Source organism: Protobothrops mucrosquamatus, unplaced genomic scaffold, assembly GCF_001527695.2.
Source record: "Protobothrops mucrosquamatus isolate PMUCROS unplaced genomic scaffold, P.Mucros_1.0 scaffold203, whole genome shotgun sequence".
Taxonomy (NCBI): Eukaryota; Metazoa; Chordata; class Lepidosauria; order Squamata; family Viperidae; genus Protobothrops; species Protobothrops mucrosquamatus.
In genome coordinates, this window is record NW_015386558.1 from 410,008 (window position 1) to 436,353 (window position 26,346).

The 26,346-nt window shown below is 36.8% G+C and overlaps 1 protein-coding gene across 1 annotated transcript; it reads left to right on the forward strand.

The window, feature by feature from the left end:
* Positions 1–1,795: 1,795 nt before the first annotated feature.
* Positions 1,796–26,321, forward strand: PIK3CA (phosphatidylinositol-4,5-bisphosphate 3-kinase catalytic subunit alpha). Its single transcript, XM_015813924.1, has 20 exons — positions 1,796–2,203; positions 4,605–4,811; positions 6,322–6,572; positions 7,045–7,290; positions 7,873–7,958; positions 9,635–9,740; positions 9,939–10,091; positions 11,360–11,494; positions 12,243–12,367; positions 13,404–13,485; positions 13,854–14,018; positions 14,654–14,757; positions 15,093–15,264; positions 15,683–15,789; positions 17,587–17,708; positions 18,859–18,937; positions 19,578–19,748; positions 20,601–20,718; positions 21,631–21,782; positions 24,866–26,321. Exons 1-20 carry the CDS (start codon positions 1,852–1,854, stop codon positions 25,134–25,136), a joined length of 3,204 nt encoding a protein of 1,067 aa, XP_015669410.1. The 5' UTR covers positions 1,796–1,851; the 3' UTR covers positions 25,137–26,321.
* Positions 26,322–26,346: the final 25 nt, after the last annotated feature.

Below are 26,346 nucleotides of genomic sequence, written 5' to 3' on the forward strand. Positions count from 1 at the left end.
AGTTCATATAAAGATTGTAGAATGTTTCTGGATGATAGAAAAAATCCATTCCTAAATTGCAACATGTGGATAACAGAGAACTTCCCAATAATGTGACCATCATGTGAAGTAGGGAGCTGTATGGTATCTCCCTGTTCCAAAATAATAAGACTTACAGGTACGTTTTTATTTTATTTGCTTGTTTATTTCTCTTGTCATTTCTCTTCAAGTCCACTGGTCTGCAGGTACTGTGCTTTTGTTTATGGGTAATGAGAAGATCACATCATCATCTCTAACTTGCAGAAACAAATCAGATATGTAACAAACATTCGAATGATGCTGTACCTTAATTCCAAGCGTAATAAAAAAAGCTTTAAAAACTATTTCTAGGGAATCTTTTGAAGAGTTGATACCCTGACTAACAAGAAGATTATAGCTGAAGTTTGTATTTGACTTTATTGGGGTAAACATCATTTTTTTAGTTAGGAGATATTAATTGGGCACAGTCCAATTTTGCCTGTGTTGAATTCAAAATATTTTAATTCTTTGCGTTTTTAAAAAAGATCCACTTGTACTTTTATTGGTTAGTGCAGGAATTCTCAAACCTGAATTACCTTGAGACCTGCTCTCCAAAATGTGCTAGAGTGGTCAAAGTCTAACTTGAGAGACTTAAACTTAAAAATTCCATGAATGGAGGTCTGTTAAGTGGATATGCATGTGCACTATATGTGTGAGAACTCTTCCATGTGTGTATAGCACAAAACAAGTTCTCTCATAGAGCAAAAAATGATGAGCATATGTACTTTACTACATGCAAATGTAGCAAAGTTTCCTTGTTACTTTATTAAAATATAATTCAGAGGACCTACTAAGAACTGCATGTACTCTTGCATTTGGAATGGGTGGGTTTTTGTTTTTGTTTTTTGAGTAAAGGGGTTTACTTTATTCGAATATGGATGTTCTTATAATTAATAATAATAAAGTTGGAAGGGACCTTGGAGGTCATCGAGTCCAACCCCCTGCTCAGGCAGGAAACCCTACACCATTTCGGACAAATGGCTGTCCAGTCTCTTCTTAAAAACAAAAGAATTAGAAACTGAAACATACTATATTTCTATCCAATAATTCAGGTTGCTGATTAGGCTGTCATTGGAGGAGGTAATGGATAGGGAGGGGAGAACCTTATCCACTACAACCAAATATATATCATGGTAAACTGACTGGCCAGAACTGTGTGGCTTTTAACTTCTGATGGAATACCTGTATACCTCTTTCAGCCTTCAGGAAAAGCCTTAAAACCTGGCTATGCCAACTGGCATAGGGTCCACCTCTCCCTTCCAAACCGTTGTGGTTTTTTTTAGCTTGTTTCAATTTTTTGTAATTTTAATCCATTGAATTTTGTTTTATCTAGATGTAAGCCGCTCAGTGTCAGCTGAACAGTGGGGGAGGGGATAAATTTAATAAATAAATGCATATCTGACACTCTGCCTTTCTGTTCCGTTCTGGCAAATTTGTCAATCTTTGATTGCTGCCATTTCTGTTTCCTAATTTCCATTGGGTAGGTTTTTAGGTCCCTGTTGGCATGGCGAAATACTTTGTCACTGCAAACATTCTCCTGGTCAAATGTGGTTTGCAGTTTTATTAATTTTCTGATGAGCCATGGTGGTACAATTAATCTAATTATGAAGACTGGAAGGAAAATTGTTGAGAAATCTTGCATTCATTGTTGTAATGCATAATTCAAAAGGTGTGATATATGAGATAAAATGTGATTGTGAAACTCACATAAACCTATTTAACTTTACTTAGTCTTTCCTACAGGAATCTACAATCATAGTTTTTTGATAATAGTCAGAGAAGAGGCCTAACAAAATGCCTCCACGACCATCATCCGGTGAATTATGGGGCATGCACCTAATGCCACCAAAAATACTAGTAGAATGTCTTCTACCTAATGGTATGATAGTGACTTTAGAATGCCTCCGTGAGGCCACCTTGTTAAATATTAAACATGAACTCTTTAAAGAAGCTAGAAAGTACCCGCTCTATCAGCTCCTTCAAGACGAATCATCTTACATTTTTGTAAGTGTTACTCAAGAAGCAGAAAGAGAAGAATTCTTTGATGAAACCCGGCGATTGTGTGATCTGCGGCTCTTCCAACCTTTTTTAAAAGTTATAGAACCGGTGGGCAACAGAGAAGAGAAAATTCTGAATCGAGAAATTGGTGAGACTTGCTGTCTTAATTTGTTGCAGCTATATATGATTTATTGCTTACTGCAACTGTATCTGATTTACTGCATGCAATTTAAAGTACTTGTAAAGAAAGGTGTCTCACTTCCCTCCAACCTCAGGGAGAGATGATTCATATGATAGGCACTGTTAGTTTTCTGAAAGTGTGATTGAATGACCTTTCACCTGATTTTAATTGTGTAAGGAGATACATCTCTGCAATATCATGTATACAAAATAATAATTTAGTACATGTTCTAATGCTTCATCAACTGTGTTGACTGTCAGTCTTCTAGCACAATCTAAGGTGGTGCTGATCTTTAAATTGCTTGGGGCAAGAATATATAAAGGAATATTTCCTTTCATATAGAGCTCTCTGTGCATTTATTTGAGGTATTTGCAGTCCTAAGGGGTGGGCGCTTTTATTGTTTATGTTTTTGCTCTTTTTAGTATCTTAAATAATTTTGTAATCTGCCCAGAAAGTACACTTTTTTGGACTAGTTTAAAAATATAATAAATAACTATATAAGAAAATTTAAATGTTGAGTGATTTAAATCCAGTGTTTTGTTTAGAAGTGTGTTTACTGGCCCTCAAAGTAGGAAAAATATGTTTAAATAATAGAGAAATATTGTACAGGTTGGGGAACAAACAAATGGTTTTTTTGTGATCAACCAGGCTGATAGCCATTTTGTGAATATGCAGTTTGCTCACCTCTGTTGCTGTAATTACAGTATATGTCTGAGTCCACACTTCCAAAACTGATGAGCTCAACAGCTCAAAAAGATTGCTTTAGTCTTCCAGTAATGAAACAGTCTTTTAACATACAATCAAAACTTAATTTGTCATTCACCATTCCTTGCTTTTATCCTTTCATATGAGCCAACTTTTAGAACAACTCAATGAAATGGTAATTCCTTCCATTTTATTAAGATAAATAGAGGGCTAACTGGAAAGGAAAAGACAGGGGAGGGGCAGTTGGTGCCTCTTGTGACAAAGAAGAGTACAGGCAATCCTCAACTTAGGACTATATTTGGGACCAGAATTTTGGCTGTAAGTCATTGTAGTTATAAGTCAGGGTGCCCACATGCCTAGACCCAATATTTTGACCATATTCACAGTGGAAATTAAATGAATCACGTGGTCATAGGTCTGAATTACATGTTCATTAAGCAAATCACATGGTCATTAAGAGAATCCATTCTCCCAAAAGGGCATTTTGCTGCTTACTGGAAGAAAGAGCTCAAATTGTGGTCATGTGATTTTTAGACACTGCAACCTGTCATAAAAGCAAGCTGCTTGTATGGTCATGTGATAGGGATGTGATGTTTTATGAGCACCTTTTTCATGACTATTATTAACTTTGAACGGTCGTTAAGTGACAGTTGCAAGTCGAGGACTATCTGCATAATTCTGTAAATAACCATGATATTCTGTGTCTCCAAACAGAAACAATTTACCCAGGTTTTCTGTCCACATAGTAGCAGGGTTCCATATACTATTAGATCCTCTGAGTGAATGGGAGACAGGATGTCAGTTCTCCCTCTGCCAGTTCTAAGTTCCTATGTTAGAGGAAAATATTGCTGATAAGGGAAAAGATAAAATCACTAGAAAAACAGAACTGAAGAAGCTTCTTGGATGAGAAGCAAAATGTCTTCAAAGAAAAAAACCAAGAAAGTCCAGTTGCCTTCTGAAAATGCACCTTTGGGGCAATTCTGACCTGTATGTCTGAAAATTTCCATAGACACTAAAAGAACACCAAATGTATCGTATATTGGAGTGGTGGCATCAAGACTTTAAACTATTTCTTTATCCCCCAAATAGAACAAATCATACCCCTTTTCACTAAATGAACCTGCTATCAGCGCAGTCCTGGAGCCATCCCATATTGAAGGGGAATGTGGTTTGCTTTTGGCTTTTAACAAGATGTGTGATTCCAACTCTTACTGTACGTTTATGGTTTAATATTTTGTTTCAGCCAGGCTTCTGTTGTTTGTTTAACACATCTTGCTTAAAACTGGATTACCGTGACGAGGGGACGCATTTTACATCTTCTAGCTTGTACTGAAGAACCACCCACGGCCCTTGGGTCACCTCCTGGTGGATAGTTGCAACATGCTTGATATTCAAGCCCAGAGCTGAGCTTTGGCCAGGGGTAGGCAACCTTGGCTCTTTTATGACTCGTGGACTTCAACTCCCAGAATTCCTGAGCCAGCCATGCTGAGGGGAAAGGGAGAGGTTTCCATGCTGAGCCATGCTGGCTCAGGAATTCTGGGAGTTGAAGTCCACGAGTCATAAAAGAGCCAAGGTTGCCTACCCCTGGCTTTGGCAGATCACTAGCAGGTTTTGAGATGAGATGGTGGAGTCTCGCACTCAAAGGAGGTGTTCTTCTTTTTAGGTTTTGCTATTGGCATGCCCGTTTGTGAGTTTGACTTGGTGAAGGATCCAGAAGTTCAGGATTTCAGACGAAACATTCTTAACGTTTGTAAAGAAGCAGTAGAACTACGAGATGCTAATGCGCCCCATAGCAGAGCCTTGTACGTCTGTCCCCCAAACATAGAATCATCTGACCTACCAAAGCATATATACAGCAAACTTGATAAAGGTAAAGAAAATGCATTAATTAATTGTTTTGGCATTCAGAGAAATGGGGTGATACTTTATGAATTTATACTGTACATTTTAAAGCAAACTTTTAACTGTGACCATAATAAAGATTTTATTTGGTTTCATGTACACAGGTTTTTAAACTAATCTATTCGGTACAATTTTTTTGGTGTAACCATTTCTTTTCTACATAAATAACAATGACAAAGTTTTGGGAAGTTTTTGTTATTTATTGCATAGTAAGCCAGCAGTGAGTTCAGCTTTTGTTTCCTAAATGGAATTCATACGTTGTAGCAAGATTGTAGATATCCTTCCACTATATTTTCCCTTTGCCTTTCTCGCCCCTCCCACCTCCTCCAGTTTTGCTGTTTAGATTTCTAATACAATTTTAAACAAGGAGAAATTTGACTTGATACAATCAGTTCCTCTTTCCACCAACTATTCCCAAATTGATTCTTTCTGTTCAGCAATTTCTCTTTCCCTCTTTCCTCCTCCCTGTGCTCCCTTCAGTTTGTTTCAGAACCAGAAAAGGTGCAGCATCTCTGGGTCCTGAGATCCTCTATCTGACCTGCTTACTGCTGATACAGCTGAAAGCTATCCAAGCATGTTTACTGATTTCTGCCTCTCACCCTGCAATATCAGTGTGCCAATTTATAATCCTGTGCTTTACTCACCTTAATAATAATAATAATAATAATAATAATAATAATAATAATAATAATAATAATAATAATAATAATAAAAGTTGGAAGGGACCTTGGAGGTCATCTAGTCCAACCCCCTGCTCAGGCAGGAAACCCTATACCATTTCAGACAAATGGCTGTCCAGTCTCTTCTTTAAAACTTCCAGTGTTTTGGAGCATTCACCGCTTCTGGAGGCAGGTTGTTCCACTGGTTAATTGTTCTGTCAAGAAGTTTCTCCTTATTTCTAGGTTGCTTCTCTCTTTGGTTAGTTTCCACCCATTGCTTCTTGTCCTTCCTTCAGGCGCTTTGGAGAATAGCTTGACTCCCTCTTCTTTGTGGCAGCCCCTGAGATATTGGAAGACTGCTATCATGTCCTCCCTCGTCCTTCTCTTCGTTAAATTAGACATACCCAATTCCAGCAGCCGTTCCTCATATGCTTTAGCCTCCAGTCCCCTAATCATCTTTGTTGCTCTTCTCTGTACTCTTTCTAGAGTCTCAGCATCTTTTTTATATCGTGGTGACCAAAACTAGATGCAGTATTCCAAATGTGGCCTTACCAAGGCATTGTAAAGTGGTATTAATACTTCACGTGATCTTGATTCTATTCCTCTGTTAATGCAGCCCAGTAACATAATTGTTACCTTTATAATGACAAAAAAAGATGCATAGTATTCAGTGATTGGGGTCTGTTTATTTTTTTATTTTGTTTTAATTTCAAGATATGTTGAAATAGGGTAACATAAAAGCCAGAGCTTTTCCCTTCTGTCTGCTGTGGCGTGGTATGATTCTTAATTGCAACCTGAACCAACTTTCCTCTTTTTCAGGTCAAATAATAGTAGTGATTTGGGTTATAGTCTCCCCCAACAATGACAAACAGAAGTACACCTTAAAAATCAATCATGATTATGTGCCAGAACAAGTAATTGCTGAAGCAATCAGGAAAAAAACACGCAGTATGTTGCTATCATCAGAACAGCTAAAACTCTGTGTGTTAGAGTACCAGGGGAAATATATTTTAAAAGTCTGTGGCTGTGATGAGTATTTGTTAGAAAAGCACCCACTGAGTCAGTATAAGGTAAGTGTATATCAAGTGTTTTTTCAGAATTAATGTCATTCATCCAAGCTGGAGTTGGGGAATTACGGGGGAAACAGACCTGTGTAAATAAAAAAAATGCAACTGATCTAGCATAGTGCAAAATATGATGCTCTGAAGCTATTTTTAATGTGTATATTATTTAGCAGGTTTACTGAGAAATTTCAGTTTTGAATATTCCACTTCATATAATGTATTGTTATATAGCGGAAATCAGTCTTATTGACTCCAGGTCAACCGTTTGAAATAAAATGGTAACACTTTATTTAACCTTAGCCTGAGTCTTGCATGTTACCTGCATTCGATTCTGATGTTGTGTTGCCTTCTTGGCCTTAAATAGCAAAATCTTAACCGTGCTGACATTGTGAACTTCCTAGCTAATTAAATATGATTCAGAAGAGGTATGCCCAGGACAGTCATTGTGCTTTTGTTTTATTCTACTTACCTATTTCAGTATATCCGGAGCTGTATCATGCTTGGTCGAATGCCCAATTTGATGCTGATGACTAAAGAGAGTCTCTATGCCCAACTGCCGTTGGATACGTTTGCAATGCCATCTTATTCTAGACGTATTTCTACAGCTACTCCTTACATGAATGGGGAAGCTTCTGCCAAATCTCTCTGGGCTATTAACAGTCATCTGAGAATTAAGATTCTCTGTGCTACTTACGTAAATGTAAATATTCGGGACATTGACAAGGTAGGAGAGGAACTCTGGATGTGCGAGTATGATAGTTGTGTTCTCGATTAGCAACATCTGAATATACCTGATTCTGAACTCTGTGGCGTATCTAACAAAAACAATCCAATTAAAAATGGAAGTTGATTAGTAAATGTTCTGATGAGGGTGGCAGGGTACCTCTTATTGAAATGTATGTGTTGTAGTTCACCATTTGGATCATTTTAAAATATACTTTGTTACAAACTTGTTTTTCCTTTGCATACTCAAATTTTGAACTATATCAGAAATTCAGTAAACCTTTACACAGGGCCTTGATTTTATTCTACAGAGTTTTTAATACTTGTATTTAGTCTCAAATGCAGTGGATTTCCAATATAAAATAAAAGTAATTTTGGTAAATTCTTGTGTTAAAACAGAAAACAACTTTTTATTGGCCTGTACTTGCTAATTCTATTTAATTTAAGAGTTGCCCTTAATCACTTTGAGTTATTTATAAAAATATTAGAAGCAGGATACAAACAAACATAAAAAATTACCAGCCAATTGATTAATTTTCTGTGTACATTTTGCTTTTTTTGAACCAGTGTATACTTTTTTTAGATTTATGTCCGAACTGGTATCTATCATGGAGGAGAGCCTCTATGTGATAACGTGAATACTCAAAGAGTACCTTGCTCCAATCCGAGGTAAATGATATAAATGAAATAAAGAAAAGTAAGCTAACCTTTTATAATAACAGAGCACATCATGAAGATGAAATTGTAGGATGTGTTTACTGGTATCCAAGTGTAGAAGGATACATGGCTTACTGTGGTACGCTACTTTTTCACATAACGAAGGGTCCTGTGTCAACTAACGTTTGTGCTTAGTTTGATATTTTTTTATATGAGCAAATCCAGATGATTAGATTCAAATTTTCTCTGTTAGAGTATGCTTAGGCAATTTATGCCCTTGCTCATAAACAAGAATGAATTTGTCTTGTGACGTTGCATCAGTTAGCAATAGAAATTCCTGTCCCAATTGACATCAGAAGCTAAGGATTACTTGTACTGCCCATGACCATTATCCGGACAGTTTGTTTTCATGTAGTTAATTTCTTTGAACAAGTGTTAGAATGCTTCTTCCTGGGATTATGTAATCCCTACATTATACTTTGTGCAGGTGCAGTATAGCCAACTCTAAAACTGAACTATTTAACTCTAAAACTGAAATCTTTCTCCTTTGTTCTCTCTAATTGACATAAATAAGGGGGAAAGTGTTCAGTGCATACCACACTCAGTTTTTATAATGGCATAGGACATGCTGGCTAGCATTAATAGAGCTGCATTGAAAATGGAACGAACGTTCAGAATAGCCTTTCCTGCAAATTTGCAGGAATTAAAATTTGTCTAGGCTTTTAATAACAGGATTAGCTCTTGTTGAAATCAGCTCCTAAGCCTCTTTAGGGCTTTCTAGGACAGGGCTTTTCAACCTTTTCACCTATTGTACCACTTTTAGGATATGGCAACATCCGAGTACCAACAGTTGCCTACCAAGGTGTCAAAAACTTGATGACCAAAAAAAAAAAAAAGGAAAAAAGTGATAAAGTACAGGTAGTCCTTGACTTACAACAGTTCGCTTACTGACTGTTCAAAGTTACAATGGCACTGAAAAAAGTGCCCCCCAAGACACAGCTGAGCAAGACACCTGCCTGCCCACCCAGCGGTGTTCTTCCTCCTGTCCGAGGTTTTCATTGTTGTGAGCATTTCTGTTGAGGATTGGCAGCGGGGGTGGGATGGGGGGTGTTTGGTTTTTATTCCCCCCATCTGCTGGGTGGTTGCAGCAGGTTTTGGTCACTTCACATGACCCTGGGACACTATGACTGTCATAAATATGAATCAGTTGCCAAGCATCTGAATGTAAATCAAAAGACCCTGGAGATGCTGCAACATTCCAGCTGATTGGTGCTCCTTCTGGGCTCAGCAGAAGCTCCAGGATCAGTGCCGAGCTCCAGCTGGAGCCTGGCGCTGATCCTGGCGCTTCCGCTGAGCCCTGACAGCCCTACAGCTCCAGCCATCTCTCGCTCAGGCTTGTGCGGTGCTGCCACTGGTTCAACTCATTCCCCTCCCCCGCTACCACTTTTCTAGGATAGTTGCATACCACCTGCCAGGTGCCAATGTACCACAGGTGGTACCCGTACCACTGGTTGAAAAGCCCTGAGCTAGGTGACCAGTGATTGTGCTGTACCTGCCGGTTAGATTAAATAAATAAGCTGCTTGAATTCTACCCAGAAAGTTATGGGTAACCGCTAAAAATCTTTGTTGCCAATTTTTGATTTACCATGTCATTGAAAAATATTTGGCAATTAACACATATCTTTCAGATGGAATGAATGGCTGCAGTATGAGATGCTCGTTCTTGATCTTCCACGTGCTGCTCGGCTTTGCCTTTCTATCTGCTCTGTTAAAGGCAGAAAGGGTGCAAAGGAGGTAAAATTCTTCTCATCAACTATTAGAAATGAAGTAGGACGAACTGATGTTTTTAAAAAATATTCTCAACATTTGTACTGTCTTGATTGATAAAAGTAGTACTGTGACTTGTGTTTCCTCGTTTATTTCCTTTAAATCTGAGCTTGCAATATCTTACTAATAGAGGAGACTAAACACTGATTGTTTGCTCTTTTGAAGGAGCACTGCCCATTGGCGTGGGGAAATATTAACATGTTTGATTACACAGACACTCTTGTTTCTGGCAAAATGGCTCTGAATCTGTGGCCTGTACCCCATGGGTTGGAAGACCTTCTTAATCCCATTGGAGTCACCGGATCCAACCCAAATAAGGTAAATAATAATAATACTAAGGACTCGATTGATAGATAAAAATGTCAAATTCGGTCTTAAGCGTCTGACTGACTATGCGACCAACCATAATAATAACAATAATACCAGGGGAGAGAAGAGTAGAAGACAAAGAACTGGAGAAGATCAAGAAGTACCGAGATCTGAAAATCAAAGCTGAAAGATTATGGTATAACTGGAGAGAAGTTTGGTCTAGTGGTTAAAGAAGCAGGCTAGAAAGTAGGAGAATATGTGTTCAAATCCCACCTTAGGAAAACCAGGTGGATGACTTTGGGCCAGTTAATCTCTCTCTCAGACCAACCCACTTTAGAGAGTTGTTGTTGTGGGGAAAATAGTAGGAGGAAGGAGCATTAGATATGTTCAGTACCTTGAGTTATTTATAAAAATAATAAAGGTGGGATACAAATAAATAACTGGTGGCCCCAATAATGGGCATCATAACAAAAAATCTTGGATGGCACTTAGAAAATCTGTGCATTGAAAAAATTTCCATCTGTCAACTACAAAAGGCCACAGAGCTTGGATCTGCACCTAAACTATAACGATACATAATAGCATTCTAAATTCTTGGGAAGAATTCAATGCATCTGAAAGGAAATAACTGCTATGATTTCACATTGTGTTTATAATAATATATTTCAAGCCAATTTCTAGCTTACTTTATTGTCTTAAATCGGGTTTTGATCATAATTCCTAATAATTGTCTGTAAAATACCCCAGCATAGATTCAAGATCCTTGAAAGATTTGGTTGGCCTCATTTATTCTTCAAGTTAGGCGAACCGTCACTTTTAAAGTTACAGAAGAGAGAAGTTGTCAACCACCTGCAGAATAATATTAATTGTATTTAGTTTTAATTAATTTTAAAATTTGCTTAAATTAAATTCCATTTTTGTCCATGCTTCATTTACTTTTTTGCCAGTTCTTGTCACTCAAAAGCCAAATGTGACTCTGAGCAGAAAAGTTGTGTATCATTCTGTTTTTACAATAATAAGGTTGTAAAATATTTTGGGTTGTAGTTAGGATTCACATGGCTCTTCCATGTACTGTAACATACAGGCAAAACAACAACTAATTAGCATGAAAAGTATTAGGGAGAAATTCACGCTCCAACTTTCAACAGATATATCTATTTTCTCGGTGCAAGAAACAGTACTTATGATCTAAGGCAGTTAAACATTTTAGTTCTTTTAAGTTTTCTATTTTCACTCTTATTTCTGCCTATAAATGAAAGAACATGTTTTCTCTTTAGGAAACTCCATGTTTGGAACTGGAATTTGATTGGTTTAGCAGTCCTGTCAAGTTTCCTGACATGTCAGTAATAGAAGAACATGCCAATTGGATTATTTCTCGAGAACAAGGATTTAACTACAACCATGCAGGGCTGGTGAGGACTTTTTTTTCTTCCCTAGTTTTCTTGGGGCTAAAAACATGAACAATGAGCCACAGGTCATTGTGTATAGAAAAGTAGCTATCAACCTGCTCTTTAGGTACCAAAATAAAATAGCAGTTGCTTTACATCTTCAAAATTCAAAATTATATAGTATTAATAGTATGAGTTCGGTGTTATGACCTGATCTAACAATAAAATTATGACTATCTGTATTCACCTGTTGGAGAAACCAAGTAAACTACTGTTTACCTGAGTCCTCACCTGACTGAAAACTCCAAACAGGCTCATTAATATTATTGCCCTCCTTTGGATAAAATTCCATAGTAAGTCATTGAATAGCTTTTATTTTAAATAAATTCATATTTTTTTAAAAAATAAATACATGAAAGATTATTGATTTATGGTAAAAAAAACCACAGATTTTAGTTCGTCAAATTATATCATAGTGGGGAAAAATGTTAAATCTTCCATGTCTATAATGTTGTAATTTTGAACCATTGGAGGAAGTATCAAAACCTGTTTGAAGATCTCCTGAACTTCATGTGCATTGTTTAGTGATGAACAAAGAAACGCTTTTACCATTACAAACCTGTAAGACACACGACAGAAATATTCCCAAGCACAGTTTTCCATCAGCTAGTTCAGAAGATAAAATAAGTCTTTTTGAGCACTTTTGGACACAACAACATTTGAACACGGTGCTCATTATATGAATGATTCTATGTATTCCTTTCTTCAACAGAGTAACAGAATAGCTAGAGATAATGAGTTAAGAGACAACGATAAAGAGCAGCTTCGGGCAATCTGTACTAGAGACCCCTTATCTGAAATAACTGAACAAGAAAAAGACTTCCTTTGGAGCCACAGGTATAACAACCAGCTTTTCAGTATGTAAATGATATTACAGAGCATAGCTGTGTCTATGGTCCTTAGGTATGATCCAGCTGCCCCAACCTGGGTAGAGTTTATTGATTTTTTTAATATGGAGTTTTATTTCTGTAAGCTGCCCAGAGTCACTATAAGTAAATTAGACAGCTATAATAATTTTCTTAATGAATAAATAAGTAAACGACTCTAGACTGTACTGTAGGTAGGAATAGAAAATGTACTAGGGCAGTGGTTCTCAACCTGTGGGTCGGGACCCCATTTGGGGTCGATTGACCATTTCACGGGGGTCGCCAAGCAAGGCTGTCCGCCATTTTTTTTGTCCACCATTTTTTTCCCCTTTTCCGGCGGGTGCCTTACCTCCCTTGGGCTGGGCCAGCTGGTGGTCGGCCTGCTCCGTCTCTGCCGCTTGCCAGCTACACCTCGGCCGGCGCAGGGGGCGGAACCACGCATGTGCGGCGCTCCCGGGCAGGGAAAGTCCTCGACTTACGACCGGTTGGGTAGTCCTCGACTTATGACCGGTTTAGTCCTCGACTTACAACCGGTTTAGTCCTCGACTTACGACCGGTTGGGGTCACGGCATTAAAAAGGTTGAGAACCACTGTACTAGGGAGTAGCTTGTGCTATCTGCATTTGTTTAAGCAATGTATTAGTCCTCTAAATATACACGGTTCAGTTTCAGTTCCAGTTGGGAGATTATTCCTAAAGCATTAAATGTGTTAGGTGATCTAAATTACTTAAAACCACCAAGGTCTTTTGAGATTATATTGGTGACACTGATTTTATATATCTTTTCTGGATTGTGGGCCCATGTCCTGCCTTAAGACTTACAAGGGATTCTTTTCATAAGCATTCTGCTGATATTTAGGAATGTTTTTTTCAAACAAACTTTATTTTTTAAAAAAAAAAAATACGATCCTTAGTTTAATATATTATTTCATGTTTTATATGAATTTCATACAGAAAGTAGTACATAGAATTATTTGTGCAATATACTTATCTTCATCTCCTTTTTCAGGCACTACTGTGTATCTATGCCAGAAATCCTACCTAAACTTCTTTTGTCTGTGAAATGGAATTCCAGGGATGAAGTAACCCAGGTAACAACTCTATTGTTGAACAAAAGCCTTAAAAATGTCTTTATTAAGCAGGACTTTTAATGTTTCATTATAGTAGAATGCTATAATATTATATCTGATGCAATATGAGATATGATAAGCTTGTCTGGGGCTACTGGGCATATTGAATAGGTAGAGCATCCATACTCAGAGATGGGGCACCATTAGCTACCAAGTACTATGAACTAAAAGGCAGTCATTATCTTATATCCTCTTACTGCCCTTCTAAAGATATCTGTTTGTCCACTATTGGAAGCAGGGTATTAGCCTAAGAAGAATTTGGTCTGACTCAGAAGCTTGTTTTCATGACTGTAGGCATGATATTGCTCTCTTTACTATATCTCACACAGATGTACTGCTTGGTAAAAGATTGGCCTCAAATCAGGCCTGAGCAAGCAATGGAGCTTTTGGACTGCAATTATCCAGACCCAATGGTGCGAGCCTTTGCAATTCGGTGTTTGGAAAAATACTTGACAGATGACAAACTCTCTCAGTACTTGATTCAGCTGGTGCAGGTACTGTGTTCCGTTTGAATTAACTGTGCTTCTATCATATGTACAGGCATTCAAAAATTTACATAGTTAGATGAAATTTCCCGAGGACAGTATGACAGAACGTTTCTCATGAAATTTTAAAAGTGATTCGGAATTACTGAGAGGAGAGCCAGGAAAAATATAATTGAAAAGAACTGTTTTATTGGCAGCTATGTGAAACGTCATTGCTGCACAAGATACAAGCATCTACAGTTCACAATTAAGCATCATTAAAAAATGAAATAAAATCCTAAATCATTAACCCGCCCAATAACCAAACCCAATACCTGCTTAAGAGATATCAGTCAGAAAACATAGTACAGGATGTCATCATTGAATGACTGCTTGTTCAGTGAAATTACGATGGTGCTAAATGAAGGGGACTTATGTCAGATCTTTGTAGTTGTTGCCATCACATTGTCCCCACTTCGTCATTGTGTTCGTCATTCAGATAATTTACAACAGGCTCAGAGTTGCATTGTTGCAGCTGGTCCCAATTACTATCATTAAGCAAGGACTACTTGTACACAAATAGCTATGCTGATGTCATCAGGGGTGTTCCAGCCTTGAAAATACTGATAATGCCAATCACAATTCAATTTCATCATTATCTCTAGGTTCTGAAGTATGAACAGTACTTGGATAACCTCTTGGTAAGATTTTTACTCAAGAAGGCACTGACTAATCAGAGAATAGGACACTTCTTCTTTTGGCATTTAAAGTAAGTTTAGATATTTTTATTTTTTTTTATTTTTCAACTTTCTGAACCACCCATATCCCTTAAAGAGTATTACATTATAATACCTTTTATTATAAGACAAGGAATCTAAGCTTAACTATCTTGTGAATAAGAAGCTTTTGAATAGTTTTAATTTTTTTAATGTTTTACATGGTTGAAAATATACTTGATAAACAAGACCTTCCAGTAATTCTTTTGGCTCTAAAATAAATGCAAAAAAGTTGATGATATTAAAGCATTATTATAACATAAAATTGAATATGTTTTATGAACATCTTTAGCAATCTGTATCATTACTTAAGATATTTTTATATTAGGTCTGAAATGCACAATAAAAATGTGAGCCAGAGGTTTGGTCTGCTCCTGGATTCCTACTGCCGAGCATGTGGAATGTACCTAAAACATCTGAGCCGGCAAGTGGAAGCTATGGAAAAATTGATTAACCTCACCGATATCCTTAAACAGGAGAAAAAGGATGAAACACAAAAGGTAAAATTATGCATGAGCCAAACAAGGTTTAAGATTGTGGAATGTTTTAATTTTATTATTAGATTTTCATACCGCCTTTATTATAAGTAACTCAAGGTGGCGAACATAAGTAGCTCTCCTTCCTCCTATTTTCCCCACAACCTGTAAGGTGACTTAAAGAGAGTGACTAGCCCAGGGTCACCCAGCTAGCTTTCATGCCTAAGGTAGGACTAGAACTCACAGATGCCTGGTTTCTAGGTCAGCACCTTAACCACTATACCAATCTGGCTCTTAACTGTACATATTTAGAAAGCAGCCTGTGTAGAATTTGCTGTATTTTTTTCCCTTTGGAATGCTTCAAATACCATGCTGGTATTTATGCTAAAAGTAAAACTTTTGACACGTATGGGACTGTCACTAAACTGCTGTCATTAAACAGGTACAGATGAAATTCCTTGTGGAGCAGATGAGGCGGCCAGACTTCATGGATGCTCTGCAGGGCTTCATATCTCCTCTCAATCCTGCTCATCAGCTTGGAACCCTGAGGTATTTTTTTCCTTCCCAGAAATTAGAGCCATAAATATATACATGGAATACGAACAATGGATGATGAGGATGGTATCGACACATGAGTTCTTAAAGTATGAGTTCCCTTTGTCTCCTTCATCCTGATTTGATGCTGTAACTCATGGGATAAAGACTGTTGAGCTAAGGTGGCCCAAGAAAAATTTAAATTTATTGGCATGAAGAAACCAGTGGGAAACCTTAGAAAAAATAACATGATGCAAAGTAATTGTTACATTTTATAATAATGAGAGCATAACAAATGAATAAAAGCTGTGTGATAAAATAAATAAAATAAAATATCTTTATTATTTATTTCAAATAATGCAATGATATATATAGAAGACTTCAAGAGTTAGAAAAAAGTAATCAGTGTGCTCCTTAACATCCAGGGAGAAATAGTTTCCCTTTTTTGAGTCAGCATAGATGTCTTAGTGACCTAGAAAGAATATCTATTGGCCACCATGTTTCTGGTATCCCACTCAGATTTCATTTTTACTCCATGACTGGAGTTAATTGGTTGTAGTTAAATCCTAGGGTCTACACATTAAAACTGAAACTATACTGATAGGTTGTTAAACCTATCATTGTTGAGTTCTTTGAACCTATGCTTCTTAATTAGCTTTCTTGCATCTTTCCTATTACTAACTACTTATACATATGTCCATTGCAGTTGTTCTGTTTTGATTAGAAGTAAAAGTATGCAAAATATTTCAAATTTGAAATGTTTCAAATTTGGAAAAATAAAGTCGGAAGAATCTGTTGCAACCTCATTTTGCACACATATATTGTACCTAAATAACATGCTTTATTTGGATTATCTACATTCAAGTCCATGTTTCACTTTCAGTCTCTATTTAAGAATGAACATTCCAAATAAAATTAATTCTGTATTAGTGCACCAATAAAACCAAATGGAAAACTAATTTCAGTTGACACTGATACTTGCAAAATTGATCAAAGCTGAAGTCAGATCAAATGTGTGCCTTTATGTTCTGTGTTCTATAAAACTATTTCACTATAGCAGAGTTATAACATTGTAATGTTGCAATAAATACACTTATATAAAATTAAATTGATCAAAGCATTAGCAATGTATGATGCTCTATTTAAAACTGTTTTATAAGTTCTGTTCTAATACATTCTAAATTGCTCCAAAATCAAATTTATTTTATTTTATTTATTGAATTTATATACCGCCCTATCTCCCTTACAGGACTCAGGGTGGTGAACAGGCGATAATAAAAACCACGATAAATATACACAAATTTCTGTTCTAAAATCAAATTAAATAACAGGCCTGCTCTAAAAATACCCCATACAAAACCCGCACTAAAACATAATCAAACTACGCCAGGCCGGCCGCACGGAATAGATGGGCCTTTTATGGGGCCTAACCCCATAATAAATGGGGTTAATCAGAAGGCAATCTCGTGGTTTTATTTGCTTATTTTAATTAAGGAGAACCTACTTCTTCAAAGTAGCATCTCTGAATTATTGTCCAACAAATGTTTTCATAGACTTCAATTCAGTATGGCTTTTTCAATGCAGTTTTTGGTTCATGCCATGTGCAGTGACACTGTTGCTTTAGACTGAATATGTTTTGTGGTTAAAACCAATTCACAGTTACACATTTTCATTTCTCCATGTTATAATTAGAGAATGATCATTACAAGTGAAAGGTTAAATCTACTATACTTCTAAGGGATCTACAGGAATCTAATAATTTATGTCTACTCGAATACACACATGCTTAAACAGTTATCTATTTCTTTGTAGGCTTGAGGAATGCAGGATTATGTCTTCTGCCAAAAGACCATTATGGCTTAATTGGGAAAACCCAGATATCATGTCTGAGCTGCTATTTCAGAACAATGAGATCATCTTTAAAAATGGGGATGGTAAAAAAAAATAATTTTTTGTTGTAATTTCTGCTTTGTTGTTTTCATTATCCTGCCTGAAACACTCCAATTCAGAGTTTATATCCTAGCATAAATATTCATTTCACATGAATTTATATCCTTTGGACGCTCACACAGTTGTAGTCCCTATGCATCCCAGGATATATATCAGATTATTTTCTGAAGGTATTTCTTTGACCTTCTAAATCCAAATGTATTCATACTTGTTTAGCATAATGGTATCAGGTGAAGGTTTCACACAGAGCAGGAGGACAATCTTTTCTATCGAACAGTTTATACTTATTGCATCCTATGTGAGAGACCTCTTTTCATTTTGAAAATAACATTGTAGCAATACTCCAAATTTCCTTTTTTTTTTTTTTTTAAAAAAAAAAAAGGAATTTGGTACTTCATATCTGCATGAGATCTTCTAGCAAAAACTCACATCGTTTCCATTCAGATGGACAAGGCAATTGGTTTACAGAGAATTGAGACAGGATGAGAAATAGGTGAAGAGGGGAACTTTCAGCCTAGGGAACAACGCTACCAGCATAGTTGAACTTCCTTCTATACCAGGGGTAGGCAACCTTGGCTCTTTTATGACTCGTGGACTTCAACTCCCAGAATTCCCGAGCCAGCACAGCTGGCTCAGGAATTCTGGGAGTTGAAGTCCACGAGTCATAAAAGAGCCAAGGTTGCCTACCCCTGTTCTATACATTTGAGGATCTTACAGTGTTCTTGATGAAGCATTGGGTGGAATAGATGCTTTGTTCAACAGAGAAGCCATTGCAGGGGCAGGGCTACTTGTTCCTGTTCTCTTTTACTCTGATCTAATAGTATCACAAAAGAAATACCTTTACCTGGCCAATGAAGTTATTTTCTTGAAGTTGAGAACTGACCATAATATTTGGTCATCTCTGCCTCTGTCCCCCATAGTGTCTATCACAAAGTTGGTAAATGTTATTCCTCAACTCAACATCCCTGGATTAAAAATTGGATTTTAACACCAGCTGGTTTAACACTCTTTAAAGCAATCTTAATAAAAAAAAAATACTGTTAAGTTTGCTTATATTAAAAAAAAACCCAAAGTTTTAAAAACTATATTCAGTTTTCTAAAATTCATCCTTTACATAATGCATTTTTTATCCAGACCTACGCCAGGATATGCTCACGCTTCAAATAATTCGAATTATGGAGAACATCTGGCAAAACCAAGGCCTTGATCTTAGGCAAGTATTCGTAAATTCTGCCAATAGTTCTATTTGTCTTTTTCCTTTCCGCTTCTGTCTAATAAAGAATATGATTTTGATCAAGAGTTTGCGGCTAACTTTACATTACAGCATCATTTATATGGCTTTATCGATTTTGCAAATGTTTCAGATTTGTTTGCAGCCTCTTTCTTTGTGCAGGGTAACTTTGCATATATATTTTTCATTCAAGCAGCTCAGGAAAGTACCACTGGTTTCTAATGTTTGTGTATCTCCATTGTACACATTTGTGAAAAGCCCTGTCAGGCATACACAGTGGAATATTCCATATGAAAGAACAGATCTTACCCTATACCACAAATTGTGTTTGAAACTTCTCTATTTCAAATATGATGTGAGTGGCTCATGTTTGAAATACACAAATATATATGCCTGAGCCCTTGGAACTATTTGCACAATTCTTTAAAATCTCTTAATGACAATATAGCTCAACGATGGGTGTGACGTTAATTAGGTTGTATTAGAAAACCCAAACCTAGTTATTGCGTAGGGTTGTGTTGTGTACCTATGCATTTTGTTTGATGGACATATTCATATGCTAATATTTTGACAACTATATTGGAAAACAAAAGCAAAAAGTGTCATGTTCCTTTTTTTGTAGGATGCTACCTTATGGATGCTTATCCATTGGTGACTGTGTGGGGCTTATTGAAGTTGTGAGAAATTCACATACAATCATGCAAATCCAGTGCAAGGGTGGCCTTAAAGGTGCACTGCAATTCAACAGCCACACATTACACCAGTGGCTCAAAGACAAGAACAAAGGGGAAATGTGAGTTGAATAACTAACCTTTTTTATTTTTGTTTAAATCATCTCTTTTTGATGGAGGCCCATCACCTTAGCTTTTTCTCTGCTAAAAACTATTATGCTCACAACCCAAAAACACTGAACATGTTAATAAGTATAGAACTCAGTGGATAATTGGTTCTGATCATCCAGCTTCCTTGATTGTGGCTGAGATGTGAAGTTAGGGTGATATAACAGCATGCACAACCCTGTTATCTTCTGAAAAATCTTTCTGTAAATGTTACAGAAGCTCGGTTGCATTTATGTGATAGATAGTATATTAATGGTGGGTGTTGGCAGCTGGAAAATGCAAAATACTGTAAAAGTTGTTTTGGAGGACAGCTCAAAACAGCTAGCACTGGAATCTATTATAATGATCTACAGCATAGATATAATAAGGTTTGTTATTTCATCACCAAGTTATTGGACAGCAGGGTTCCTTTGAAGTCTGCCAGTGTTGGGAGATTGCTGGACAAGTATAAACGCAAAGTGATTATTTTCTGTCAGTCTGTAAGAGATTTTTGTGATATTTTTGTGATATCTTCTTGGTTGTGTTTTCATAAGTAAAGCAATTTTTCTTTTTCCTTTGATACTCAATATAGTGTACATACGATTTTGCACTGTCTATATTTTGTTAACTTAAAAATCATGGTGTTAATACTTTAATTGAAAATGAACCTTGAAAATCTTCAAAAATAAAAAACTTTCTCCTTTGCCAAAAAGGTTTGTAAGATTATTACAAGATAGCTACAACAATTAATAATTATTCTACATTATTTGACACATCCAAAATAACAAAGTAGTCTTTACCCAAACTAACATTTTTATCTTTCCTAGGTATGATCCAGCTATCGATTTGTTTACTCGTTCATGTGCTGGCTATTGTGTAGCTACTTTTATATTGGGAATTGGTGATCGTCATAATAGCAATATTATGGTAAAAGATGATGGACAGGTAAAAATATTTCAAATAAGTTCTCTTTCAGTATCTTTATGGGGTGCAATTATTGTCGTATTTTCTATGTTGGAGGTATATTTTGTGCATCTATTGAGGATCCTATAGAGACATGTATCCTGTGTTCTTTGCATTGTAGAAACCTTTAGCTATAGTAACATTCACATGGGACACAAGCAAAGAAACTTAGACCTTACCACTACAAATGTGACCTGAGAACGTTCTTTAAAATTTACCCAATATTTTTCATTTCATTGGAAACTTTATTGTTTTGTGGAAATCTTCCCCCACCGCATAGTTAAGGTTTTCCAAACAAACTTCTAATAAATGCCAGAGTTCTCTAGTACATTTTGAAGAGAACTAATATATATAGAATTGTTTTGTACCTGGCATATGGATTGAAACATCTGAGCAGATATAACAGAATAAAGAGTTGGAAGGGACCTTGGAGGTCTTCTAGTCCAACCCCTTGCTCAGGCAGGAAGCCCTATACTATTTCAGACAAATGGTTGTCCAGTCTCTTTTTAAAAACTTCCCATGTTGGAGCATTCACTATTTCTGGAAGCAAGTTGTTCCACTGATTAATTGTTCTAACTGTCAGGTAATTTCTGCTTAGTTCTAGGTTGCTTCTCTCCTTGATAAGTTTCCATCCGTTGCTTCTTGTCCTGCCTTCAGGTGCTTTGGAAAATAGGTTGACCCCCTCTTCTTTGTGGCAGCCCCTCAAATATTGGAAGACTGCTATCATGTCACCCCTAGTCCTTTTTTTTTATTAAACTAGACATATCCAATTCCAGCAACCGTTCCTCATATGTTTTAGACTCCAGTCTCCTTATGAGCCTTCTCGCTCTTCTCTGCAAATTAACATTTGCTCTTTCTTCATATTAATAACAAACTGAAATATATTCTCCACAGCTATTTCACATTGATTTTGGACACTTTTTGGATCACAAAAAGAAGAAGTTTGGTTACAAACGGGAGCGTGTGCCATTTGTCTTAACACAAGATTTCTTAATAGTGATTAGTAAAGGAGCACAAGAATGTACCAAAACAAGAGAATTCGAAAGGTGAGTAATCTGTAATAGAAATGCTATTTGGTCTGACCAAATTTAGTGTTGCAGGGCAGTAGAATAACATGAAATTATGTTTTATAGAGAAAATGGAATTTGGGTTGCCTTGAGTTTTCCTGAATAAAACCTTGTGCATTAGGTAGCAGCAACAATTTGGGCCACAATTTTCAGTTAAACTTTTCAGAAAATAATTACATATGCCTGTGAGGCACTGTTGTTACTGTAATAGAAAAAAAACAGGCTAGAAGCCAAAGGGCAACAGTCTACTATATGATCATAGAGAGATTACCACAAAACAATGTTACCAAATACTGAAGGTGCTGACTCACATCCTCCTTATCTTTCAGTTAACTGCACTTTGCCTTACATGTGGCTGTCCTTGAAGGGAATTCAAAAATTTAGCTATCACAAGAATATTTGGCACAATACAGTTGCACTTAATTTGTGGGAAATTCACATAATTGAAGCGGTTGGTGATTTATGGTTTAGGTCCTTCATGTTTTTAGGATCATCTTCTCCAAGCAGAACCTGCTCACTCTAAATAATTTAGCTAGAGAGGAGTATTTGTAGTACAGGTAACCACTACTCAAGGGGAATTGGGGCCCAGAAGATGACTTCCTCAGTGGCAGCCCCTTCAATGTAGAACGGCTTGCCCTTGAAAACAGATTAGGCACGACCTTCTTATTCTTTAGAAAATAACAAGGTTCTGTTGCACGTTGTTTTGGAAAGCAACAATTTTTAATTTGGCATAGCAACCAAGATATTTTCATTTCATATATTTTAAATGTCTTTTTAATGTTGTAAGCCACATAAACAACATAGAAATTTGATAAAGTGGACCACAACCTACTACTAGGTAAGATAGAAAAATGTGGGTTAGACAGAATCACCACCAGATGGATTCATAAATGGCTGACCAACCACACTCAACATGTAGTCCTCAATGGAACGGCATCTATATAGAGCAGTGTTTCTCAACCTTGACAATTTTAAGGCATTGGACTTCAACTCCCAGAATTCCACAGCCAGCATTGCTGGCTGTGGAATTCTGGGAGTTGAAGTCCACATGCCTTAAAATTGTCAAGGTTGAGAAACACTGATATAGAGGGAAGTATGCAGTGGGGTACCCCAAGGCTCTGTTTTAGGCCCAATACTCTTCCACATCTTTATCAATGATTTGGATGAGGAGATAGATGGGGAACTCATCAAATTTGCAGATGACACCAAGCTGGAGCCAACACTCCAAAAGATAGGCTCAAGATACAGAAGGATCTTGACAGTCTTGAACATTGGGCATTATCTAATAAAATGAAATTTAATGCTGAAAAAAGTAAGGTTCTACATAGGCAAGAAAAACCAAATGCACAGGTACAGGTGTACCTGGCTCAATAGTAATAATTGTGAGATGGATCTTGCAGTCCTTGTATTAGCTTTTTTGGTTGCTGATTTGTGAAAAATAAAAAGGAATGCATCTGCTGAAGCATGTTAAAATGCGGAGAAAGCCTCTTTCCTGTTTCTTCAGGCAGAAGTGCTAGTCTCAGTTAGGGATTTCTCCTTACAGGGTATGAAAGAGGAACCAGATCCTGGAAAACTCTCAGCCTAAGATTCTACATTTAGGCAAGAAAAACCAAATGCACAGGTATAGGTACCTTGCTCAATAGTAGTAACTGTGAGAGGGATCCCAGAGTCCTAGTGGACAATCACTTAAATATGAGCCAGCAGTGTGCTGTAGCTGCCAAAAAAGCCAACACAGTAGTAGGCTGCATTAACAGAGGGATAGAATCAAAATCACATGAAGTGTTAATACCACTTTACAATGCCTTGGTAAGGCTACACTTGGAATACTGCATCCAGTTTTGGTCACCATGATATAAAAAAGATGTTGAGACTGTAGAAAGAGTGCAGAGAAAAGCAACAAAGATGATTAGGTGACTGGAGACTAAAACATATAAAGAACGGTTGCTAGAATTGGGTATGTCTAGTTTAATGAAAAAAAGGGGTCAAGCTATTCTCCAAAGTGCCTGAAGGCAGGACAAGAAGCAATGGATGGAAACTAATCAAGGAGAGAAGCAACCTAGAACTAAGGAGAAATTTCCTGACACTTAGAATAATTAATCAGTGGAACAACCTGCCTCCAGAAGTTGTGAATGCTCCAACACTGGAAGTTTTTAAGAAGAGACTGGACAGCCATTTGTCTGAAATGGTATAGGGTTTCCTGCCTAAGCAGGGGATTGGACTAGATGACCTCCAGGGTCCCTTCCAACTTGTTATTTGAGATTCTATATTCTAAAATAATGATGGTGGTAATGTTGATGGTGATGGGCCAATCTAGCATCAGATTTTTATGAATAATCATTGGAAGCTGTATTGTTGTCTATCATGTCTACCATCGGGTCTCTTTAGTTCTTAATTTGAATATTTCACTGCATGTACAATTTGGAATCTTGTAATAATATAAGCCTTCCTCCATGAAACTTAGAACAATTTGCAAGTGGAAAACTTGCAAAGGCACATCTTGGCCTTATTATTATCTCTGCACTGAAAATTGCAAATGAATTTGGCACCACCCGTAAGCCTCATATAAAAAAGCTGCATTTTATCTTCCTGTATGTATTTACATGAAAACTATGCTTATTAATGCTGAATATGGAGGTTGTTGATGGTGGCTATTATCAAAAGTATACAGAGCTGAATAACATAAAGCTCTCTTAAGAGTAATATTTGTTACTCTTACATTTAATGTAACTTGATTTCTCGAAAGATAATCCTTGGAAGTTATATATATTTTGGCAATCAACATGTCTCCAGATGTATTGGATTACAGCTCCTACAGTTTTCAGCTCACATGATCTGATTGCCTGATGGCTGAGAATTTGGGGACTTGTAATCCAGAACATCTGAAGGGGCCTAGATTGAGTGAGTCTGTACTGTAGAATTGTTTTCCTTAACACTCAAAAAAAAAATGTGCAGCCACGTAATCTTTTTAAACAGAAGGATGCTAATGTTTTTGTTGGCTGATCTCCAGCGTGTTGCTAATCTGATAGGACTTTATTGGGGTGCTTTTTCTTTCTCTTTTCAAGGTTCCAAGAAATGTGTTACAAGGCCTACCTAGCAATCCGACAACATGCCAACCTCTTCATAAACCTCTTTTCTATGATGCTTGGTTCAGGGATGCCAGAACTACAGTCTTTTGACGACATTGCATATATACGCAAGACTCTCGCACTAGACAAAACTGAACAAGAAGCACTTGAGTATTTCATGAAACAGATGAATGATGCTCATCATGGTGGTTGGACAACAAAAATGGACTGGATCTTCCACACAATCAAGCAGCATGCCTTGAACTAAAGTAAAGATAATAAAAAAAAACTGATAGCCTAATTTTTGGCTGTTCCATTGCACTGTTGTCTCAGCAGCATACAAAAAAAAAACCTTGTTGCATCACAGTTGCACAAACCAAGAACAGCGTTTGAACTTCCAGCAAGGTTAAAAAAAATGCAAAGTTATTTAAATAAAATATTTGTAGTGTTTTGAACACTATAAATCATGCATTTCAACATGTAACTTTCCTATATGTGTAGTTGTGTTATGCCTTAAGTGTAAGAAGGTAAACTTGGAGATTTGTTCATCTTGGTTTATTTAATTGGGAATTTATGCCAGCACAATAGCCCAGTCTTTCACATGTCCAGTCTTTCACCTGGCGAAAAAAGGATTCAGATAAGTTACAGACTAATGAAAAAAAAGGAAAGTTTAGCAATTTTGTTCATTGTTTCTAAAAGAGCTTTCTTCTCCCACGAACTGTACTCCGTAAAAAAAAATAGAGGGGATGGTGCCTTTATAATGTCAGATAAAATTCGTGGTTTTAAGAATAGTGGTTTTTCTTAGGTTTTGGAGTTTGGATTTTATTTTTTTTCTAACCTAAACCTCAAAACATTTTTCATGCATGCTTTCCAGAGCCTAAAAAAGAGGTGAGTTATTAGAATTAAAGATTATTTTTATAAAGGTTATTTATATAACAGAAACTTATTAATATATATATATTTCTTTATGTTGATTTTCTGTCATTTTAATTTTACAGACCACTTCTTTGTCTAACAGATTTATATAAACCACTAGATTGATGCAGTGACTTGTAGGATCAAGATTTAAAGAATCCTGTGCTGTTCCAGGCATGCCTTCTCTATATGTACTGAGTCCTGACTTCAGAACCAGCTGAAATGCAGCCATGCCATAGGCGCTGCAGGACATTCATTTACTACATCCAGGGATTTGTTCAGCACTTGCTGAGTAGATTTTGAGAACTTCCTATGGCAAATTGAACAAAGCTGGATATGTATGCCTACAGTTCGTATGTTCAGAAGGCTGCTTAAGTTCGGCAGCTGCACAGAGTTTGTACTTGCAGTAGGGCTCTAGGATGAGGTCAGAGCCTGCAAGTCCTTATCTGTGCCATCACAAAGGGAAGGGGGAAATCTTTTGAAACCGGTAACACTTGCTTCTAAATAAATATGACTTGTGATCAGAATGCTCAATTTCCATTGTCTACAACTGACTTTTCTAT

Coding starts and splice junctions, on each gene's coding strand:
- PIK3CA (XM_015813924.1), top strand. CDS start 1,852: ATGCCTCCACGACCATCATCCGGTGAATTATGGGGCATGCACCTAATG. Junction 10,092..11,359: donor CCGGATCCAACCCAAATAAG/GTAAATAATAAT, acceptor TTTTCTCTTTAG/GAAACTCCATGTTTGGAACT. Junction 13,486..13,853: donor CCAGGGATGAAGTAACCCAG/GTAACAACTCTA, acceptor TATCTCACACAG/ATGTACTGCTTGGTAAAAGA.